At 43.9% G+C, this 23,019-nt stretch overlaps 1 protein-coding gene across 2 annotated transcripts in view; it reads right to left on the bottom strand.

Moving 5' to 3' along the window:
• HIPK3 (homeodomain interacting protein kinase 3) overlaps positions 1 to 23,019 on the bottom strand; it is a 399,904-nt gene that overhangs the window by 120,782 nt on the left and 256,103 nt on the right. For both annotated transcript variants that reach the window (XM_075325614.1, XM_075325615.1), the window contains exon 3: positions 3,320 to 3,443. In XM_075325614.1, coding sequence (XP_075181729.1) covers positions 3,320 to 3,443 — 124 coding nt within the window. The remainder of the gene's footprint in view (positions 1 to 3,319; positions 3,444 to 23,019) is intronic.

Genomic DNA, 23,019 nt, shown 5'->3' with positions numbered 1-23,019 from the left:
CGGCGCTGGGGGCTGGTCACTGGTTGCTGGTGAGCTCACCAGCAACTCGTGTAGCGACGCTCCAGCGATCCCTGCCAGGTCAGGTTGCTAGTGGGATCGCTGGAGCGTCGCAGTGTGACATCTCACCAGCAACCTCCTAGCAACTTACCAGCGATCCCTATCGTTGTTGGGATCGCTGGTAAGTTGCTTAGTGTGACTGGACCTTTAAGACATGTAGTCGATTGGATTAGACGAACAAGTAGGCATTCTGACTGGGATATAGAGGCTGAATTTTGTAAACCTTGGGACCTGAGTTCAATCCTACATACCTCCATTCCAAATTTGCCGCCCAACATTAAACGCTCACTGATTTGTAGAGACACAGTGATGACTTGGAAGGCGGTTAGGAAAAAGTTCGGGTTAGCCTGGAACATCTCCAAATTCCTTAATATATGGGCTTGTCCTGACTTTCCAGAGGGAAGGGAAAATTATCTTTTTAAAGAATGGAGGGAAAAAGGGATTGGAACTCTAAAAATCCTGATGCATGATACAGAACGGAGATGGATGACGTGTGAGGAGTTGAGAGCAAAGTATGACTTGCGCCCATTCCAGACTCTACAGTTTGAACAGGTGAAACAAGGGATAATGAAGAAATTATACAACATAAATAACGAATATGAGGCAAATCAGATGGATGCGATCATATTAAGGGACATCCATGCCACAAATATATCAAGTCTTTATGGAAATATGAGAGACGTGTTAGTCCCTAACATATCAGGAAGAATGTTGGAAGGGTGGGCAAAGCAAATGGGAGATCAAGACGTGATTTTGAATGGTTGGATGGTGATGAGAAAGAAGCTTGTGAATGAGAACTTAAGAGATACCCAATTCAGGATCATACATAGAGCTATCTATGGATTTAATATACTGAATGCAAGACATCCAGATAAGATGATGAGTTGTCCAAATTGTGGTACGGAAAAAACAGATCTATATCATGGGATATGGCAGTGCGAAAGGATTGAAAGATTTTGGAAACAAGTCCAAGGGGTAGTGAGGAAAATCTGGAATAGAAATTAGAGTTAGATCCAATGGTCTGGTTATTTCACTATCAGCATCGGGAGGAGGGAGAGAAAGGGGGAGACAAGTTACCGAATCTTTTCCATGATATAGCAATGATAAGTAAAAGGGCTATTCTTCAGAAGTGGCTGGTGAAGGAAATACCAACAAAAGAAGAACTTGTTAGGAATTGGCTAAAAGATAGGAAACAAAGAGTAGTCATAAATGGTACATTCTCTAAATGGGCTATAGTCAGCAGTGGGGTGCCGCAGGGATCTGTGCTTGGACCGATTCTTTTTAATCTCTTTATTAATGACCTTGTGGATGGGATTGATAGTACAGTGTCAGTCTTTGCCGATGACACCAAACTATGTAGGATATTAAAAACTGACCTGGATAGTACAATATTACAAAAAGATCTGGATAAGATGTCAGAATGGGCAGATACTTGGCAAATAACATTTAATGTTGATAAATGTAAAGTAATGACCCTAGGACGGAGTAATCCTATAGCTGCGTATACATTAAATGGAAGTAAACTCGGGACTACAGAACAGGAGAAGGACTTGGGTATTCTCATTACAAATAAGCTGAGCAGCAGCACTCAATGTCAAGCAGCAGCTGCTAAAGCAAACAAGATTTTAGGGTGTATAAAAAGAGAGATTAGATCCCGTGATCCCAACGTATTGTTACCCCTCTATAAATCACTTGTAAGGCCACATCTGGAATACGGGATCCAGTTTTGGGCTCCACATTTTAAAAAGGACATTCAGAAGTTAGAGTCAGTTCAAAGGCCTCCCATATGATGACAGGTTGAAAAAGTTAGATATGTTTAGCTTAGAAAAAAGATGTCTCAGAGGAGATCTCATTTATATGTATAAATACATGTGTGGTCAATATAAAGGACTGGCACATGACTTATTTCTTCCAAAGACAGTACTAAGGACCAGGGGGCACTCACTGCGAGTGGAAGAAAAGCTATTCCAACAGCTAAATAGGAAAGGGTTCTTTACAGTTAGAGCAAGTCAGACTGTGGAATGCCCTACCACAAGAGTAATGGCAGATACTATAACATCTTTTAAAAAAAGGGCTGGATGATTTCCTCAGTACACAAAACATTGTTGGTTATAAATGACTTAGTGACTAAATGTAGAACTGGTGGAGGAAGGTTGAACTAGATGGACCTAGGTCTTTTTTCAACCTAAGTAACTATGTAACTATGTAATTGAAAAAAACGCTCATGTTGGAGAAGGTGATGGTGGAGAGGTGCAAAGAAAGGATGACAGCAACATTTTTCAGTAAATGGAGAAAGTTCATAAGCGTTATATGTTCTAAAGAAGAAACAATACAAATAATGTCCACATTTGTGTCTACGGAATGGTACATGAAGGAAGACCTGTCAGGGTCCCTGTACGAGCTGAAAGTATAGTTGGCCAAATTCTGGGTTGTGTCGCATGGAGAGGGGAGGGGGGATTGGGAGGGATAGTGTTTACAAGTAATGTTTGTAACAAGTTATCAAGGAATGCTGAAGGGGGGTAGCGGAGACTGAACAATGGAAATATACTTGACGAAGAAGGGGAAGGAGCAAATTTGATGACCGTGACAAATACTTGATCGATAAATTGTAGAGACTATGTTATTTGATATTTTGATTTGTTGACCCTTATTTTCTTCATTCTGTACCCTATTTTACCATTACAAGAAAAGAAATAAAAATTTGGTTTAAAAAAAAAAAAAAATAAAAAAAAATAGTTCTCCTGGTTAGCTATGTCACTTACCTCATGTGCAGGACATTGCAGTAGTTAGGCATCCATAGTTACAACCACGCATATAGTGACAGTTGGTGGCTAGTGGTCGTAATACTGTTTACTAATTTTATACATGTTATAACGGGAACACCAGCAATCACTGCTCATGAACATATTTAGCATGTAATAATTGCCAGCTCTGCGGAAGAGCACAGCCTTCTCTTGAGAATCCTATTTACAGGTTGTTTATTACATAGCCATGCAAAGTAGTACACAAACAGGGCTGCCGAGGCCGTGCCTCTAGAAGTACACAAATAAAGCACTGTGCCTAATGATTCCTGGATTATTGCATAAGCAATCACCTGACGTGCTGGACTGAAGATGGGAGGCAGCTGCTCCTTTTTACAGTAAATATGTCGAAATTAAAAGGCAAAGCAAAAATAAAGTAGAAATTTGTGAATGTTTCTGCAGCCAGTTACTGTAAGTTTGACAGATACAGGCAAGAAATAACTAGCAGATGCTTCCCTTACCTGGTCATACTCCAATGCTCCGGGGTACAACGGCCATCCTAGGAAAAGTTCAGCAATCACGCAGCCCAGCGACCACATGTCTATGGCTTCACAAAACGATAACCCCAAAATAATCTCAGGAGCTCTGAAGAAGAAAGAACAAAGACAAATTGCAAAATACATAAGTACAAGGAAGGGGAATCAATAACAGCAACAATACATGTACATCAGACAGCCTGCAAAAATATTACACTGCACATCCTAGGAAAAAGGGAAATATGCAATCATTTTTTCCCCCTAGGAGTAATATCCGACTGCTTGTATACAATGTGTAATGACCAATTGTTTTTTACATGCAAAATATATATTTAATGCCTTCCATTTATTGATATCCATGTTCCCAATAACCTGCACTGGACTAATAATTGTGCTGCACTCTGTGAAGAAACTAACTGCCTTGTACTGTAATTGTGCTATGCTTAGTACAGGGGTGAAGGGCCAGTGCATTACTTCTACCCTGGTGTTCATGAATTTCTGCGTCATGCACAGGCCCTGCACCAGGCATAACATCAGTATCAACTTTTCTTGTAGCCTACAGGTCTGGAAACTCAAGCAATCAGGCATCTGAAGAGATCTCAAGACAGATTAGTAGGCAATCATGACTGATCAACACCAAAGGGGGGGGGCTAAATACCTGATAACAGCAAAAAAAAATACACAGACGACCTGCACAAAGTACGGCCCACCAAAAGCTTTCCTGTGCCTCTCAAACCTTTCCGGCAGTTGCCACTCTTTGCTTCAAATATGCAAATGTATTCACATCTCTCATACTCAAATACAATTGAAAACCTGAGCGCTGGGACAGACGCAAAACAGAAGAGCGCAAAGTGCCTGCTCCGACATGCAGCAGTGGGACCAGGTGATCATGCTGATGACGTCATTATGCTGCTCATCATGGCATCTGTACTACTTGGAGACAACATGGACGGAAACAACTACAAATCAGAGAAGATGTCATCTATAAGGGAGAAGATGTCATCTATAAGGTACCTGGATGTAAAATGAGGATATTTATGGTTTGATGATGGCTGACAACAACTTCCACCATTCTCCTTACAATTGTTTAGGATATACAAGAAATTGTAGATTCAAGTGATACAATTGTATTTGGGGCTGCTCTATGCACACTAATCACTGCACTATGCTTGGTTCATTATACATGTACCAACGGTGGTTCTGGCGTTACAGTCTCGTACTAATAGTGGTCCTGGTACAGCTGTCAAGTACTGATGGTGGTCCTGATGCTGCATTCATGTGGTGATAGTGATTCTGGTGCTGCACTCATGCACTGACAGTTGTTCTCATCTTCTACACATGGAAAAAATTATAATGTGCTTCATGGCTATGCTTAAACCAATTTTGAGTATTTTTATGAGGAGGATTTGGTGAGTTTCTGTTTCGAAAACTCAGTTTAAAATAACGTGTGTTTACTGATTTTTCTGGAGCAGAAATGGAGCACAAACTCTCCAAATCCTCATCAAATACTTAAAACATGCTTCTGGTGATGTATTAATGTACCAATGGTGGTTCTGGTGATGTATTAATGAATATACCAGGGCTGTGGAGTCGGTAAGCCAAACCTTCGACTCCTCAATTTCCCTTGCACCGACTCTGACTCCGACTCCTACATATATTGCTTATAGTTAAGTGAAAAATTTATTGTAGTACATGAACATGTGTATGTGAACATCAGACATTTCATAATTTTTATGATAGAATAATCAAGATATTTGGATAGAACATAAAATATATTTATTGGAATACAACTTTAGAACACAAACTGTAATAAATTGAAAATATGTAATACAATATGTAATATACAATAGATTACATATATATCTTGTGTGTGTGTATATATATATATATATATATATATATATATATATATATGTTCTAAAGTTGTATTCCAATAAATATATTTTATGCTCTATCTAAATATTTTATTGTATCATAAAAATTATTAAATGTCTGATGTTCACATTGTACTACAATACATTTTTCACTTAAATATGAGCATTATACTAAATGTTATTATTTAGTATGTTTTTTTGAAAACTGTTTTTTGCCACTTACATAGTTTATTATAGAGTGTTATATATAACACTATGTAATACACTATGTAAGTGGCAAAAAAACAGTTTTCAACAAAACCATACTAAATAACATTTGTGCAGTCTATGAATTTGTTGCAAGAAACAGAATTGCTTCCATCAGATCCTCCTTCATAGATGACCTCAAATCTGACCTAATAATTTTAAGGCTAGAGAACAACCTCTCTACACTAACTTGGGTTGGAGGCAAATCCGTAACCACATGGGCGACATCTCTAACAATTTGCGGATATAAAGGAATTGCCTCATGCACAGTCATTTTTGATGAACGATGGAATTTTCCTATTTCTTTGAGAGCAAATGAAAAATGCTGCTATAGGAGACGGAGTGAAATCCTTTTCCTTGCGGCAACGCTTTGCTGCTCCATGTCATTCAAATACTTGTCAAAGTTAAACTCCTCATCTGATGAGGATGAAGATATGGCAGCAGTAGCACTGTCAAGCCTCTGTCAGTCCTCTTGCGCCTGGCAGTCCTGTAGCCGCTCATCCTAACTGCTACCTCAGTCACAGCTTCTTTTCCTTTAGTAAGCTGTTGATCATCAAGCAGAATACGATGACTTTTATTTTCCAATAGCTGTGTCTCTCTCCGTTTCATTGAAGCAGAAATGCCATCTGCGATTAAACCTCCTCTTTGGGAAAGGCAAAATAGCAAGTTCTTCCACTCCCTTATGAAAATGCCAGGAGTTAAATCCTCAGCTTGTAATTTTTTAGTCACGGTAAATGGGTGATTAAGCAATTCCTTCAATTCAGCGACCTGTGTCCATTGACCTTCATTTAATGTTACTTGAGGGTTCACCATATCTATAAGAAACAATTTTAGTTCAAGCAATCGCTCAGTCATTAAATAACTGCTGCCTCACCGAGTTGCTTGATCAACAATTGCCCCTTTCCCAGCACGTCTCTTAAAGATGGAATCAATTTTAGGAGTTCTGGCGGCAATAACCAACTTCCTCACTTTTCCAATTAGATTTGCAGCATGTCCGCCCAATTTCACACATCCGGCTTTTCGCTGGTTTGGTGGATACGGCGCACGCCAGTACAGTACGATACAGTACAGTGGCAGCGCCTCAACTTCCGGGTCACATGCTCCGGTCACATGAAAGCATATGACCGTCATTTGTCGCGCTGCTACTGTACTGTATACACTGTACTGGAGTGCGCTGCATTTGCCAAACCGGCGAAAAGCCGGATGTGTGAAACCGGGGTCCCTCTTGCAGACTATCTCTTATTGCCAGCTGCAGCGTGTGCACAACACAGCGCATGTGATGAATATGAAAAAGTGTTTTGAAGCAGCTTCAGCAAGATCATCTAATCCTAAAGTATCATTTTGCTGTTCTTCTGTTGTAATATCTTTTTGTTCCTCAGTTACATGAACAGCACTGTGGCCTTCCATCTCACACATACTAAATCCTAAATGTTCTTCTAGCTGTTGTTCATTACTCTCATTCATCAGTTTAATTGTACTTATGTTTGAAGCAATGTCCGATACAATAGCAAGAACCTGTTCTTTTTTGAGTTCGTAATCTTGCAGAACTTTTTCCACTAAGGCCTGGAGAAACTGGCTGATGTGATGAGCTTTAGTATCTTTTACTGCCAGTGTCTTGGTAACAATTTCTTTCTTGTTACAAACATATCGAACATTGATGGCAAAATAATTCAGTGAAATGCAGTGTCTCTGGGCATCCCAGCAAAGGCCATGGGTTTCAAGATACAGTCAGGGCCAGAAATATTTGGACAGTGACACAAGTTTTGTTATTTTAGCTGTTTACAAAAACATGTTCAGAAATACAATTATATATATAATATGGGCTGAAAGTGCACACTCCCAGCTGCAATATGAGAGTTTTCACATCCAAACTGGAGAAAGGGTTTAGGAATCATAGCTCTGTAATGCAATGCCTCCTCTTTTTAAAGGGACCAAAAGTAATTGGACAAGGGACTCTAAGGGCTGCAATTAACTCTGAAGGCGTCTCCCTCGTTAACCTGTAATCAATGAAGTAGTTAAAAGGTCTGGGGTTGATTACAGGTGTGTGGTTTTGCATTTGGAAGCTGTTGCTGTGACCAGACAACATGCGGTCTAAGGAACTCTCAATTGAGGTGAAGCAGAACATCCTGAGGCTGAAAAAAAAGAAAACATCCATTAGAGAGATAGCAGACATGCTTGGAGTAGCAAAATCAACAGTCTGGTACATTCTGAGAAAAAAGGAATTGACTGGGGAGCTTGGGAACTCAAAAAGGCCTGGGCGTCCACGGATGACAACAGTGGTGGATGATCGCCGCATACTTTCTTTGGTGAAGAAGAACCCGTTCACAACATCAACTGAAGTCCAGAACACTCTCAGTGAAGTAGGTGTATCTGTCTCTAAGTCAACAGTAAAGAGAAGACTCCATGAAAGTAAATACAAAGGGTTCACATCTAGATCTAGATTCATCAATTCCAAAAATAGACAGGCCAGAGTTAAATTTGCTGAAAAACACCTCATGAAGCCAGCTCAGTTCTGGAAAAGTATTCTATGGACAGATGAGACAAAGATCAACCTGTACCAGAATGATGGGAAGAAAAAAGTTTGGAGAAGAAAGGGAACGGCACATGATCCAAGGCACACCACATCCTCTGTAAAACATGGTGGAGGCAACGTGATGGCATGGGCATGCATGGCTTTCAATGGCACTGGGTCACTTGTGTTTATTGATGACATAACAGCAGACAAGAGTAGCCGGATGAATTCTGAAGTGTACTGGGATATACTTTCAGCCCAGATTCAGCCAAATGCCGCAAAGTTGATCGGACGGCGCTTCATAGTACAGATGGACAATGACCCCAAGCATACACCCAAAGCTACCCAGGAGTTCATGAGTGCAAAAAAGTGGAACATTCTGCAATGGCCAAGTCAATCACCAGATCTTAACCCAATTGAGCATGCATTTCACTTGCTCAAATCCAGACTTAAGACGGAAAGACCCACAAACAAGCAAGACCTGAAGGCTGCGGCTGTAAAGGCCTGGCAAAGCATTAAGAAGGAGGAAACCCAGCGTTTGGTGATGTCCATGGGTTCCAGACTTAAGGCAGTGATTGCCTCCAAAGGATTTGCAACAAAATATTGAAAATAAAAATATTTTGTTTGGGTTTGGTTTATTTGTCCAATTACTTTTGACCTCCTAAAATGTGGAGTGTTTGTAAAGAAATGTGTACAATTCCTACAATTTCTATCAGATATTTTTGTTCAAACCTTCAAATTAAACGTTACAATCTGCACTTGAAGTCTGTTGTAGAGGTTTCATTTCAAATCCAATGTGGTGGCATGCAGAGCCCAACTCGAGAAAATTGTGTCACTGTCCAAATATTTCTGGACCTAACTGTAGGACATTCAGACACATCGTTTTGTAAGGATCCTCACAAAGAATGGGAATAGTTTGTGGGGTGTTTTTCTAATCTGCTTGTGCTATTGAAAACATTATTTATGAGCTCAAAAACCTTTCAGGTGATGCGGTTTTTTAAAAAGCTGATCTGCTTTTGCAGCTGACAAATGTATCCTCAAAATATGCAGCAAAAACGCTGTGTGTGAATGCAGCCTTAGATCAGGAATAGAACAGACATTTATAGGACATTTCATAAGTTTCCCAAATTCCTATGAAAAAATATTCAGCACATTCTGCATTGCACTACTGGCCCCAATTTATTACCGTATTTTTCGCTTTATAAGACGCACTTTTGTTCCCCCAAATTTTGGGGGAAAGTAGGGGGTGCGTCTTATAAGCCGAATATACGGGGGGGTGGTATATATATATGTACACTGCAGGGTCCAGGGAAGGTGGGGGCGCTGTGCTGGGGGCAGGTGAATGCTGCTGCGGCAGCGTTTGATCTCCTGCTCCCGCTCATATAATATGCACAGCCGCTGTCCATCTCCGGTGGTGCTGAAATCGCACGCAGTGAGGGGCTGGGTCAGCGGTGCATATTATATGAGCCTGCGCCCCCCTGTGATGGCACATGTCCCCCCTGTGTTAGATATGGCCCTCGTGCTGCTGCTCATTCTAAAATAAAAAAGCTTTACTTACCCCCTCCAGCGTTTCTCCCAGTGTCCCTGCTTCCACTGTGATCAGGCACGCAGAGATCTCAGTCTGCTGTGCCGATCACATGACCGCACTGAGAACCAGGAAGTAACGAAGAGAAGCACGGAGGGAGACAGGAGGGAGCTCAGCGCTGGAGGAGGTAAGGAAAGAGTGTTTTATTTTACTATGGGCAGCAGCCTGGGGGCGATATATAACACAGGGGGACTTGTGCGATCTATAGGGGCCATGGGCAGCACTATGCGGGCGATATCTAACACAGGGGGACTTGTGCGATCTATAGGGGCCATGGGCAGCAGCCTGGGGGCGATATCTAACACAGGGGGACGTGTGCGATTTTTAGGGGCCATGGGCAGCACTATGGGGGCGATATCTAACACAGGGGGACTTGTGCGATCTATATAGGGGCCATGGGCAGCACTATGGGGGCGATATCTAACACAGGGGAACGTGTGCAATCCATAGGGGACCATAGGCAGCACAGGGGAATGTATGTAATCCATAGGGGGCCATAGGCAGTACAGGGGAACGTGTGCCATCACAAGGGGGCTATATTCAAGATAAGGGGGCCATATCCAGATTAAGGGGGCTAATTTTAGGATGGGGGGCTATGAGGGACATATACCCTATATGATTTGTTAGAGGGACACTGGCATTATAAGATGGACCCCATTTAACATTAAAAAAAAAAATCTCTTTTCCTTCACCAAATTTGGGGGTGCGTCTTATAATCAGGTGCGTCTTATAAAGCGAAAAATACGGTATATATTTTAGGAGTCTGAGTTGGTGCATTTTATACCAACTCCACCAAAATGAGCTCCGACTCCGACTACACAGCCCTGGTATATACCCATTCAAATTTTTTTGCATCCCTCGGGGCTGGTTCAGTATGGCAATGTGGCCTTTGGACCAAAAAATGTTGTGCACCCCTGACTGATGCTGAATTCACATGTCCAGTAATCATGTGTTAGACCAGATCCAGCAGCAATCTGTTGGCAAAAAAGTTGTGCAAACACAACTTATTTGAAAAAATTGATTTTTGCGGGATTTGTTTTGTTTTTTTTTTTTAAATGGGAGTCTATGCAAAATGGATCCGTTAACCAATTGCAATTTAGCCATCCGTTTTTCTTGCAACTGTAAAGAATCTGTTTTTTGCTTACTGTGATCAGTTTCTAAAGGAAGATAAATAGCAATCCGTGAAAAGATTCGCTTTCTATAAACTCCTACGTTAAAAAAGTGGATCCTGCAAAAATCTATTTTTTCAAAACTGACAAAAAAAGTTGTGTTTGCACATCCTTTTTGCCTACGGATTGCTGCAGGATCCGTTCTAACAGATGATTACTGGACATGTGAACGTAGCCTTAATAAATCAGATACTTTATCAGCTGGATGGGTACCGTATTTTTCGTTTTATAAGATGCACCGGATTATAAGACGCACCCCAAATTTAGAGATAAAAAAAAGTTAAAAAAAATAAAAAAAAAAATGGGGTCAGTCTTATACTCTGGTGTTGTCTTACCAGAGGGGGGCAGCAGTGGTGGTGAAACGGGGTCACAGGAGGCAGAGGTTGTGCTGGCTGCGGCGGGTCAGTAGTGCCAGCAGCGGTGACGGGTCAGTGGTGCCAGCGGCGGTAACGGCTCAGTTGTGGAACAGGCAGGTGCGGTGAGTGTGCCTGTCTGTCTGCGGTCCCGGTTCAAGTGATGGCGCCCGCAGTGGCGCATGCGTAGATGGAGCTCTCATCCAAGAGCTCCATCTGCGCACGCGCTGACTCCCGGCACCAACATTTGAAACCGGGACCGTGGACACACTGGGACACCCGGGCACAGCCACCGCAGTCCGCACGCACAGGGTGGCAAGCAGGCCGCCCACCTGCACAGAGAAGCATCTGGCAGCCGGGACAGAGAGGCAGCCGGCACCGACAGGCAGCTAGCACGCAGCCACAGGCACCCGGCCGCCCGCACGCACGCAGCCACATGCACCTGGCCGCCCGCACGCACCCGGCCAGCCGCACACAGAGCCGCACCGGTAAGCTATATTTGGATTTTAAGACGCCCCCCTCATTTTCCTCCCAAATTTTTGGGAGGAAGAGTGAGTCTTATAATCCGAAAAATACGGTAACAGTGAAGATCAAGAGTAAGGAACAAATTCCCCTCATCTGCTCTCCCTGTGGTTAAGTATAAGCTACTTAATGCTTTGCATGGAGAGAAGAGGATGGAGAAGACGTTGCAATTTTAACCCATTACCCCCAGATTCCAGTTACACAGAATTAGCACATAACATCCACGTTCTTGAGCAGCAAGTGGAAGTGATTATTTACACTGTAGAGTAAGAATTCTTGGAAGCCTATTCACACAGAACATAAGTACCAGGAATTTGCAGGCAGCCAACCATAGCATGGTGTGCAAGCAGCGACATGGCAACATATAGTGTATGAAGACGAGGAAGCAGCGGACGCAGTGACTACAGGTAGACCAGGGTGTGGAGTGACTAATTCTGTAACCATAGCACACAGCGCTGTTTGTGTAATGTAACCAGACCATTAATAAATCAGAAGGCTGTTTCTTCCCTCGTCACAATATCAGACGTGGTAATGTGCAAGTCATCTGCTCAGGGTCTCGGCTTACATCCAAGGGCCAAAAGTTGACCACATTCATAATCCCCCTTTGTTAAACTGATGTGCTCTATTTGATTAGAAAGGTTTTCCAGTTTTCTCCAAGTAAAGTCTAATTATTGTGGAACGAACAGAAGGCATACGTAATATGCAGCCACACAGAAGAGCGGGTACTAAAGAGTAACTAAACTTTCTGATTCTGCATATTTAACCCCATCACAACCAGCAGATTTTGCGCTTTCCGTTTTTTTTCCTCCATTCTTCTTCCGAGAGACGTAACATTTTTTTTTCTTTTTCCAGTCAATATCGCTATGTGAGCGTTTTTTGCGGGACGAGTTGTACTTTTAAATGAAACCATGAGTTTTACCATATAGTGTACTGGAAAACCACAAAAAAATTCCAAATGTGGAAAAATTAAAAAAAAAAAGTGCGAATGCACTATTGTTTTTGATATTTTATTCACTATGTTCACTATAAAGTAATACTGATGTGTTGGATTGCCCGAGGTTGGTGCGAGCTCGTAGACACCAACCATGTATAGGTTTACTTTTATCTAAAAAAAAGAAAAATAGGTCCAGCTTCATGTACTCAGTAAAAAATCGTAGGCTTTATTACAAAAATTACATCGAAAATCCAATAGGCAGGTTACAAAGGTATTAAAATATCCAAAAGCGGGTAAATGATCATAGAAACCAGCAAGTGTTTTAGACAAATCTTGTCCTTTATCGAAGCTCGATCGAGTTGTGACCTCCAGCTCGCTCCATGAAACACTGGAGGTGCTGTCAGGTTACAAGTCACAGGAGACCGAACAGAGCGATAAAGGGTGAAGCTTCCGTAAGGGGAGTATAACACAGGGGACTTCGATTTAGAGCACCACTCCAGCGGTGAAATAATAAAATAAAAAAAAAGCTGCGCAGGGCCCGGACCCCCACGATCTGCATCCAAATTCAAGTGCCTGCTCAATCTAAAAATGTGAAAAAAAGTTTAAATACACTTTAAGGAAAAATCCCACTTCATTACCATTTTAAGCTGTGCTCAAGTTGGTCAAAATGGAGTGGGGCTCTATTTCAACTTCTGCTATGGGCTATATAGCGTCTCGATACAACCCTGGTAAAAACCACGATCTCCATCATTTATGTTGTGGCACAATGCATGCATGAAGCTGCAGGGGCCAACTAAATAGAAGAGGTGTTGGAGATGCTGCACATAGCAGGAGGTTCTGGTCTGCGGCCGCAGGATCAGGCTACTAAAAATCTTTTTGCTGCACTCTACTCTTCAGCACTCAAAGTACAACATTCAGCCTGTCCTGACCACTGACTGTAAAACTGGTCATGCACTTTAGTTAGATGCTGTTTCCCCGCCAAACCTTCATACATAGGGATGCTTGGCCAAGCGTGCACCTGTGGAGAAACATAAAGCCACTGCAAGACAATCCTGTTGATGGCTTATCTCCCATCTAACAGCCCAAACCTGTTCTCTGCGACATCTTCTGTTGTAGAAAAGTCAGGACACCCCCCTACACAATAGATGTTTGGCCAATCCCCACAAAATACATGGGTTTGGCAAAAAATGTAATGTGTGTGGCCACCTTAATGTTTTAATAGGAATGCACACACATTCCCTGGCTCAATGATCAACCCAGTTCTGGGAACGTCCACATTTACTTAGATACACGTGTGAAGGATATTAGGTTTTTCACTAGCTAGTGTTCCTTAAAGCGGTTATCAGGCTTATTTTGCCAATTCTTCTTTAGTTAACCATTGGGCTATATAGGGCATGTAGATAGATACCAATTACCTACCTGCCCCTCCTGTCAGCCCCTCTCTCCCAGCTCAGAGCAGCCATGTGACCGCTCCAGCCGGGATTTTGTTGCTTCCTGTGCTGTTACGTCGACAAGTGCAGGAGCTTGTTGACAGGCATCACAGTCAACGTCATATTGCCACCTTGGTGCCGACCAGGTACAGTGCGATGCAGCCCCTGCCCCCTCTCATCCTCCTCCCCACAGTCCGTACTTTCCCCCACCACCTGTGAGCTGCTTTCTGTGCACTGTCTTCTCCAGTGCACTGTATGTGTAGGGGCTGTGGACCAGCAGATGGACTCACACTGTGTCAGGGACACCGTCAGTGCTGTTTGACCGACGGTGTCCCCAGCCCATTATGATGTATGGGGCCTGGGTAACTATCTCCCCCCTCCCAGTCTGCTGTCTCTGCACTATGACGGGCACAGCATCCTGAGCTCCTGGCTTTTGAATACTGCCAGGAACAGAGACCAGGGATGTCACCTGACACCAGAGGCTAGCACTGATCTCATGCATCCCTGGGACATCGCTGTAAGGACGCTGCGCTCATCACAGCGGAGAGAAGAGAGACCGCAGGGGAGAGAAAGAGTGCACGTGGGGGGGCTGTATTATGTAATATTACATAACTTCATAACATTGTGTGGGTGTGTGGGTGTGTGTATGTGTGTGTATATATATGTATATATATATATATATATATATATATATATATATATATATATATATATATATATACACAGTTAGGTCCAGAAATATTTGGACAGTGACACAAGTTTTGTTATTTTAGCTTTACTTTCTTTGGTGAAGAAGAACCCGTTCACAACATCAACTGAAGTCCAGAACACTCTCAGTGAAGTAGGTGTATCTGTCTCTATGTCAACAGTAAAGAGAAGACTCCATGAAAGTAAATACAAAGGGTTCACATCTAGATGCAAACCATTCATCAATTCCAAAAATAGACAGGCCAGAGTTAAATTTGCTGAAAAACACCTCATGAAGCCAGCTCAGTTCTGGAAAAGTATTCTATGGACAGATGAGACAAAGATCAACCTGTACCAGAATGATGGGAAGAAAAAAGTTTGGAGAAGAAAGGGAATGGCACATGATCCAAGGCACACCACATCCTCTGTAAAACATGGTGGAGGCAACGTGATGGCATGGGCATGCATGGCTTTCAATGGCACTGGGTCACTTGTGTTTATTGATGACATAACAGCAGACAAGAGTAGCCGGATGAATTCTGAATTTTACCAGGATATACTTTCAGCCCAGATTCAGCCAAATGCCGCAAAGTTGATCGGACGGCGCTTCATAGTACAAATGGACAATGACCCCAAAAATACAGCCAAAGCTACCCAGGAGTTCATGAGCGCAAAAAAGTGGAACATTCTGCAATGGCCAAGTCAATCACCAGATCTTAACCCAATTGAGCATGCATTTCACTTGCTCAAATCCAGACTTAAGACGGAAAGACCCACAAACAAGCAAGACCTGAAGGCTGCGGCTGTAAAGGCCTGGCAAAGCATTAAGAAGGAGGAAACCCAGCGTTTGGTGATGTCCATGGGTTCCAGACTTAAGGCAGTGATTGCCTCCAAAGGATTCACAACAAAATATTGAAAATAAAAATATTTTGTTTGGGTTTGGTTTATTTGTCCAAATACTTTTGACCTCCTAAAATGTGGAGTGTTTGTAAAGAAATGTGTACAATTCCTACAATTTCTATCAGATATTTTTGTTCAAACCTTCAAATTAAACGTTACAATCTGCACTTGAATTCTGTTGTAGAGGTTTCATTTCAAATCCAATGTGGTGGCATGCAGAGCCCAACTCGCGAAAATTGTGTCACTGTTCAAATATTTCTGGACCTAACTGTATATATATTTATATATATATATATATATATATATATATATATATATATATATGTGTGTGTGTGCGTGTGTGTGCGAGTGTGTGCGTGTGTGTCTATATATTAGACACACACATTATATATATATTAGACACACACATTATATATATTACACACACACACTGTGTGCAGAATTATTAGGCATATGAGTATTTTGATCACATGATACTTTTTACACATGTTGTCCTACTCCAAGCTGTATAGGCTTGAGAGCCAACTACCAATTAAGTAAATTAGGTGATGTTCATCTCTGTAATGAGGAGGGGTGTGGTGTAATGACATCAACACCCTATATAATGTGTGCTTAACCCCTTCACGACCGGGCGATTTTTCGCTTTCCGTTTTTTTTCACCATTCTTTTTCTGAGAGACGTAACTTTTTTATTTTTCCGTCAATATGGTCATGTGAGGGCTCATTTTTTGCGGAACGAGCTGTACTTTTAAATGAAACAAATCAGTTTTACCATATAGTGTACTTGAAAACGGCAAAAAAATTCCAAATGCAGAAAAATTGCAAAAAAAGTGCGATAGCACTATTGTTTTTGAGATATTTTATTCACTGTGTTCACTATATGGTAAAACTGATATGTGGGTGTGATGCCTCAGGTCAGTGCGAGTTCGTAGACACCACACATGTATAGGTTTACTTTTATATAAGGAGTTAAAAAAAAAAAATCGGAAGTTTGTCCGAAAAAAGTGGCGCACGTTTTACGCCATATTCCGTGACCCGTAGCGTTCTCATTTTTCGGGATCTATGGCTCAGTGATGGCTTATTTTTTGCTTCTCGAGCTGACGTTTTTAACGGTACCATTTTTGCGCAGATGCTACATTGTGATCGCCTCTTATTGCATTTTGCGCAAAAATTGTGGCGACAAAAAAACGTCATTTTGGCGTTTGGAATTTTTTTGCAGCTACGCCGTATACTGATCAGATTAATTGATTTTATATTTTGATAGATCGGGCGTTTCTGAACGCGGCGATACCAAATGTGTGTGTATTTTTTATTTTTTTAACCCTTTAATTTTCAATGTGGCGAATGGGCGGTGATTTGAACTTTTAGGTTTTTTTGTTTTTTATTAATTTTTTAAAACTTTTTTTTTATTTTTATTTTACTAGTCCCCCTAGGGGGCTATTGCGATCAGCAGTCCGATCGCTCTGCACTATCTGCTGATCACAGCTACATAGCTGTAAACAGCAGATACGCTCACTTTCTTTTTCACTGTGCTGCGGGCACAGTGAAAGTGAAAGCAATTCATGTGTAGTACAGGAGTCATGACATGACTCTGTGCTACCATGACAACTACCCAAAGTCACGTGATCGCGTCACGTGACTTCCGGTATCAAGCGGTAAGTAAAAGTTTACCGCGATCGCGCTTATAATGGCGCTGTCACATATTGACAGCGCCATATAAGGGGTTAAACGGCACGAACAGATAACGATTCTGCTCGTGCCTAGCAGGCACACATCTCAGCTGTGAAAATCAGCTGAGATGTGCGCCGATCGCAGCATGCTGCCCCCGGCAGACCGCGGGCCGTAACGTTATGACCGCTAGGACGTAATTTTACGGCCCGCGGTCGTTAAGGGGTTAATTATTAGGCAACTTCTTTTCCTTTGGCAAAATGGGTCAGAAGAGAGATTTGACAGGCTCTGAAAAGTCAAAAATTGTGAGATGTCTTTCAGAGGGATGCAGCAGTCTTGAAATTGCCAAACTTTTGAAGCGTGATCAACTAACAATCAAGTGTTTTATGGCAAATAGCCAACAGGGTCGCAAGAAGTGTGTTGGGCAAAAAAGGCGCAAAATAACTGCCCATGAATTGAGGAAAATCAAGCGTGAAGCTGCCAAGATGCCTTTTGCCACCAGTTTGCCCATATTTAAGAGCTGCAACATTACTGGAGTATCAAAAAGCACAAGGTGTGCCATACTCAGGGACACGGCCAAGGTAAGGAAGGCTGAAAAACGACCACCTTTGAACAAGAAACATAAGATAAAACGTCAAGACTGAGCCAAGAAATATCTTAAGACTGATTTTTCAAAGGTTTTATGGACTGATGAAATGAGTGTGACTCTGGATGGGCCAGATGGATGGGCCAGAAGCTGATCAGTAAAGGGCAGAGAGCTCCACTACGACTCAGACGCCAGCAAAGTGGAGATGGGGTACTGGTATGGGATGGTATCATCAAAGATGAACTTGTGGGACCTTTTCGGGTTGAGGATGGAGTGAAGCTCAACTCGCAGACCTACTGCCAGTTTCTGGAAGACAACTTCTTCAAGCAGTGGTACATGAAGAAGTCGGTATCGTTCAAGAAAAACATGATTTTCATGAAGGACAATGCTCCATCACATGCATCCAACTACTCCACGGCATGGCTGGCCAGTAAAGGTCTAAAAGATGAAAAAATAATATCATGGCCCCCTTGTTCACCTTTTTTGAACTCCATAGAGAACCTGTGGTCCCTCATAAAATGTAAGATCTACAGGGAGGGAAAACAGTACACCTCTTCGAACAGTGTCTGAGAATCTGTGGTGGCTGCTGCACGCAATGTTGATCGTAAACAGCAACTGACAGAATCTATGGATGGTAGGCTGTTGAGTGTCATCATAAAGAAAGGTGGTTATATTGGTCACTAATTTTTTGGGGTTTTGTTTTTGCATGCCAGAAATGTTTATTTCTAAATTTTGTGCAGTTATATTGATTTACCTGGTGAAAATAATTAAGTGAGATGGAAATTATTTGGTTTTTATTAAGTTGCCTAATAATTCTGCACAGTAATAGTTACCTGCATAAACAGATATCCTCCTAAGATAGCCAAATCTAAAAAAAAAAACAAAAAAAAACCCCACTCGAACTTCAAAAAATATTACAGTAAGCTTTGATATTTATGAGTCTTTTGGGTTGATTGAGAACATAGTTGTTGATCAATAATAAAAAAAATCCTCTAAAATACAACTTGCCTAATAATTCTGTACACAGTATGTATATAGCAGGGTGGTGGTCCCCCAGGGCGACAAAGAGGCAGTGACCCAAAAAGTCCGATCAACACAGGTTTATTGCCATCGCTGAATAGGTAAACGTCCTTCGGGATACAGCCAGGCTATACACAGTCCATAGGATACCACGTCACACAGGTACCGGTTGCCGAAGAAGACGGTCTTACTATACCTCGCCCCGCTATTTCAGGTGGGTCCACAGACCTGTGTCATTGCTCCACACAGGTCTGAACTCCTCTCAGCTTCCTGCTCTGCAGCTTACAAAAACTGACTCTGCCCCGCCTAGGCCTTTACAGAGACCTTTTAATTGAACTGTGGTCATGAGCCACCTGCATAACCCGGCCTGGAGATAGTGGACTGACCGCTAAGCAGGGCTCTAATATGTTTCTGTACGCATTCTGGGAAATACATATCGTCCGTCACATATGAATGGCCCCACTATCTCACATACCCCCCCCTCCGTTCAAACCCGAGGGGTTTAACAGACGCCCACAAACAGGCCGCCCGAGACAGGGCATCCGCATTGCCCTGGGTTGATCCGGCCCGATGTTCCACCGTAAAACTGAAATTTTGAAGGGACAGGAACCAGCGGGTGACCCGGGCATTCCATTCTTTCGCATTTCTCATCCAGACGAGGGGCGCGTGGTCCGTCACCAACCGAAACTGTCGCCCGAGCAAATAATAACGCAGGGACTCCAAGGCCCATTTAATAGCCAAGCATTCCTTCTCCACTACGCTATAATTCTCCGCCGGGGCAAGTTTCCGGCACAAATAGGTAACCGGATGCTCAGTTCCGTTCACCACTTGCGAGAGTACGGCACCCAGACCCACCTCGGAGGCATCCGTTTGCACAAGGAAGGTGTTACCGAAATCGGGGCTAATGAGGATCGGTTGTCCACACAAGGCAGTCTTCATGGACTGAAACGCCTCCTCAGCCTGAGGGGTCCAGCGTACCATAGCTGCCTCCTTACCCTTCAACAGATCGGTCAAAGCCGCCGTTCTCCCGGCAAAGTCCGGTATAAACCGCCGGTAATACCCGACAATGCCGAGGAACGCTCTCACCTGTTTAGTGGACACTGGTCTGGGCCACTTTTGGATGGCCTCGATTTTATTTACTTGGGGTTTGATCACCCCGCGGCCAATCACGTACCCCAAATATCGGGCTTCCTAGTGACCGATTGCACATTATTTGGGTTTGCTGTCAATCCCGCCGCCCGTAGGGAGTTAAAGACGGCATGGACCTGGGACAAGTGGGTCTGCCACTCGGCACTGAAGATGATGATGTCATCTAGATAGTGGGATGCATACGTCTGATGGGGTTCCAACACTATGTCCATCAGTCTTTGGAAAGTAGCCGGGGCTCCATGTAAACCGAAAGGCAAGACAACATAGTGGTAGAGCCCATCTGGTGTTATAAAGGCCGTTTTTTCCTTGGCTGACTGTCAGCAGCACCTGCCAATAGCCTTTGGTAAGGTCAAGCGTCGTGAAATATTGAGCCTTTCCCAACCGTTCAATAAGTTCGTCCACCCGGGGCATAGGGTAAAGGTCGAACTTGGAAACCTCATTCAATCGCCTGAAATCATTGCAGAAACGTAGCGACCCGTCGGGTTTTGGAATCAGCACAATGGGACTAGCCCAGTCACTCTTTGATTCCTCGATCACCCCTAGGGTAAGCATCTGTTTCATCTCTGCTGCAATGGCTTGTCTCCAGGCCTCGGGTACCCGGTACGGTTTCATACGCAGCTTTACCCGAGGCTCGGTGACAATGTCATGTTGGATAACAGAAGTACGGCCGGGTAACTCGGAAAACACATCCGAATTCTGCTGTACTAACTTCCGAACTTCACGACGCTGCGGTTTAGTAAGCGTGTCGCCTAGGTGTACGCCCCCTTCGGTCCCCAGGATGGGCGGCACTACAGGATCCCCACAGGGCCCCACCGGTGTCACTCCTGTAACCATACAGTCACGGTCTTTCCAGGCTTTAAGCAAGTTAACATGATACAATTGTTCCGGCTTCCTCCTCCCCGGCTGGTGTATTCGGTAGTTCACCCCCCCACCTTTTCCCGAACCTCATACGGCCCCTGCCATTTGGCCAACAGTTTACTCTCGGCCGTGGGCACCAAGACCAAGACCCGATCCCCTACATTAAAAGATCTGATGGTGGCTCGTGTGTTAAAAGTGCGCCTTTGTGCCCCTTGTGCCCTTGTTAAATGTTCTTTAACAATAGGCAAAGCCGCTGTGATACGGTTCTGCATTAGAGCCACATGTTCAGTCACACTTTTATATGGGGTGGGCTCCTGTTCCCATGTTTCCTTGGCTACGTCCAGCAAACCCCTCCCTAGGGTGTCTGCCTTAAAGCAACTCGAATGGTGAAAACCCGTGGATGCCTGCGGCACCTCTCGGAGCGCAAACATAAGATAGGGCAACAGCATGTCCCAGTCCCTCCTGTCCTTGGCAACCACTTTTTTAAGCATGGACTTAAGGGTTTTGTTACACCGTTCGACCAGCCCATCGGTTTGCAGATGATACACCGATGTGCGCAGGTGCTTTATTTTCAACAGTTTACATAATTCTTTTGTCACCTTGGACATAAACGGAGTCCCCTGGTCAGTAAGGATCTCCTTTGGTAGCCCAAGACGACAAAACATGGCAAATAATTCCCGGGCAATAAGCTTAGCGGAGGTATGGCGCAGCGGAATGGCCTCGGGATAGCGTGTGGTATAATCTACAACCACCAAAATGTGTTGGTGACCGCGTGCGGATTTTACCAAGGGTCCTACCAGATCCATTGCAATCCGTTCAAAAGGTTCCTCTATAATTGGGAGAGGCTCCAATGGACTCCGGAAACTTGCAATGGGCGAGGTCAGCTGGCAGTCCGGGCAGGATTCACAGAATTTCCGTACCTCTGCGTACACTGCCGGCCAAAAGAACTTCTGTAAAATGCGCTCTTGTGTCTTGGTAACCCCTAAGTGCCCCCCCAGGGGGTGTGTGTGAGCCATGTTAAGCACTGCCCGACGCTGGGATTGGGGCACTACCAGTTGTTCTACTATCTCTTCCCTGATTTTGTCTACTCGGTAGAGTAAATCATTATAAACCGCCATGCGGGGAAAGACAACTTCTGCCCCTGATTGTTGAGCCACCCCATTCACCTCTTTTACATTCCCCCACGCCTGGGAGAGGGTAGGATCCCTCAGCTGCGCCGTCCCGAAGAACTCCCAGGACGTGTCCAGCTCCGGGATCGCTACGGTCTCTTCACTTTCTCCCGCCAATACCTCTAGGGGACCCCTGTCAGGTCCACCCCTGCCCCTAGGTCGGCGACCCCTACAGCAGGTATCCCTGACTCGGGATCCTCGGGTTCTGCACCCGGACCCATTTTTGCCTGGGAAAAAGTGCTATTACGCTCCCACAGGTACCAAAACAACGGAAAATCCCTTCCCATTACTACCCCGTATGGTAGGGCTTTTACTACTCCTACCACATGCGTCACGTCCCCGCACGGAGTGGAGAGGCATACCTCTGCTGTTGGATATTTGCGGAGTTCACCATGTATACGCACAATCCCAACCTCCCTCTCCGTGGACTCCGACCCCGAGATCAGCGACCCATGAACGAGGGTCACTATGCTGCCAGAGTCAAAAAGGGCCTCTGCCCGATGCCCATTTACAAATACATGACAAAGAGGAGGTTCCAGAATAGCGCATGCAGTATACACCGTATTAGCATACATAGACATTCGGCGTGTGTACCCGCAATCCATGGATTCTGTAATCAAAGGGCAATAAGCAGCAATATGGCCTGGCCCTTGACATCTCCAGCACCTCATAGCGGTGGCCCCACCAGTTTTTGTAATCATTCTTGGGGGAACTGGTCGTTTGCCACTCTCAGTGCGGGTTGCTCCCTCGGCAGGGACTTGGGTTTTGTTGTTTACCAGCACCGTACGTGTATCTCGGCCAGGGTCCAAGAGCCGCCGGTCCTGACGCACTGGGGCAGAGTCTCGTATAAAGTCCTGTGTGGCGGTATATCACTCCACTAGATTCACCACCTGATCCAGGTTACCCGGGTCTCCTTGCCCCACCCAACGTTGTATAGCGATTGGCAGAGTCCGCACCAGCCGGTCGACCACCACCCTTTCCACCATCTGGGCTGGAGACGAAACCTCCGGCTGTAACCACTTTT

The sequence above is a fragment of the Anomaloglossus baeobatrachus genome, chromosome 10 (genome assembly GCF_048569485.1).
Source record: "Anomaloglossus baeobatrachus isolate aAnoBae1 chromosome 10, aAnoBae1.hap1, whole genome shotgun sequence".
In the NCBI taxonomy this organism is placed as follows: domain Eukaryota; kingdom Metazoa; phylum Chordata; class Amphibia; order Anura; family Aromobatidae; genus Anomaloglossus; species Anomaloglossus baeobatrachus.
Note: the sequence above shows the minus strand (reverse complement) of the source record. Positions and strands in the feature narration are given on the sequence as shown.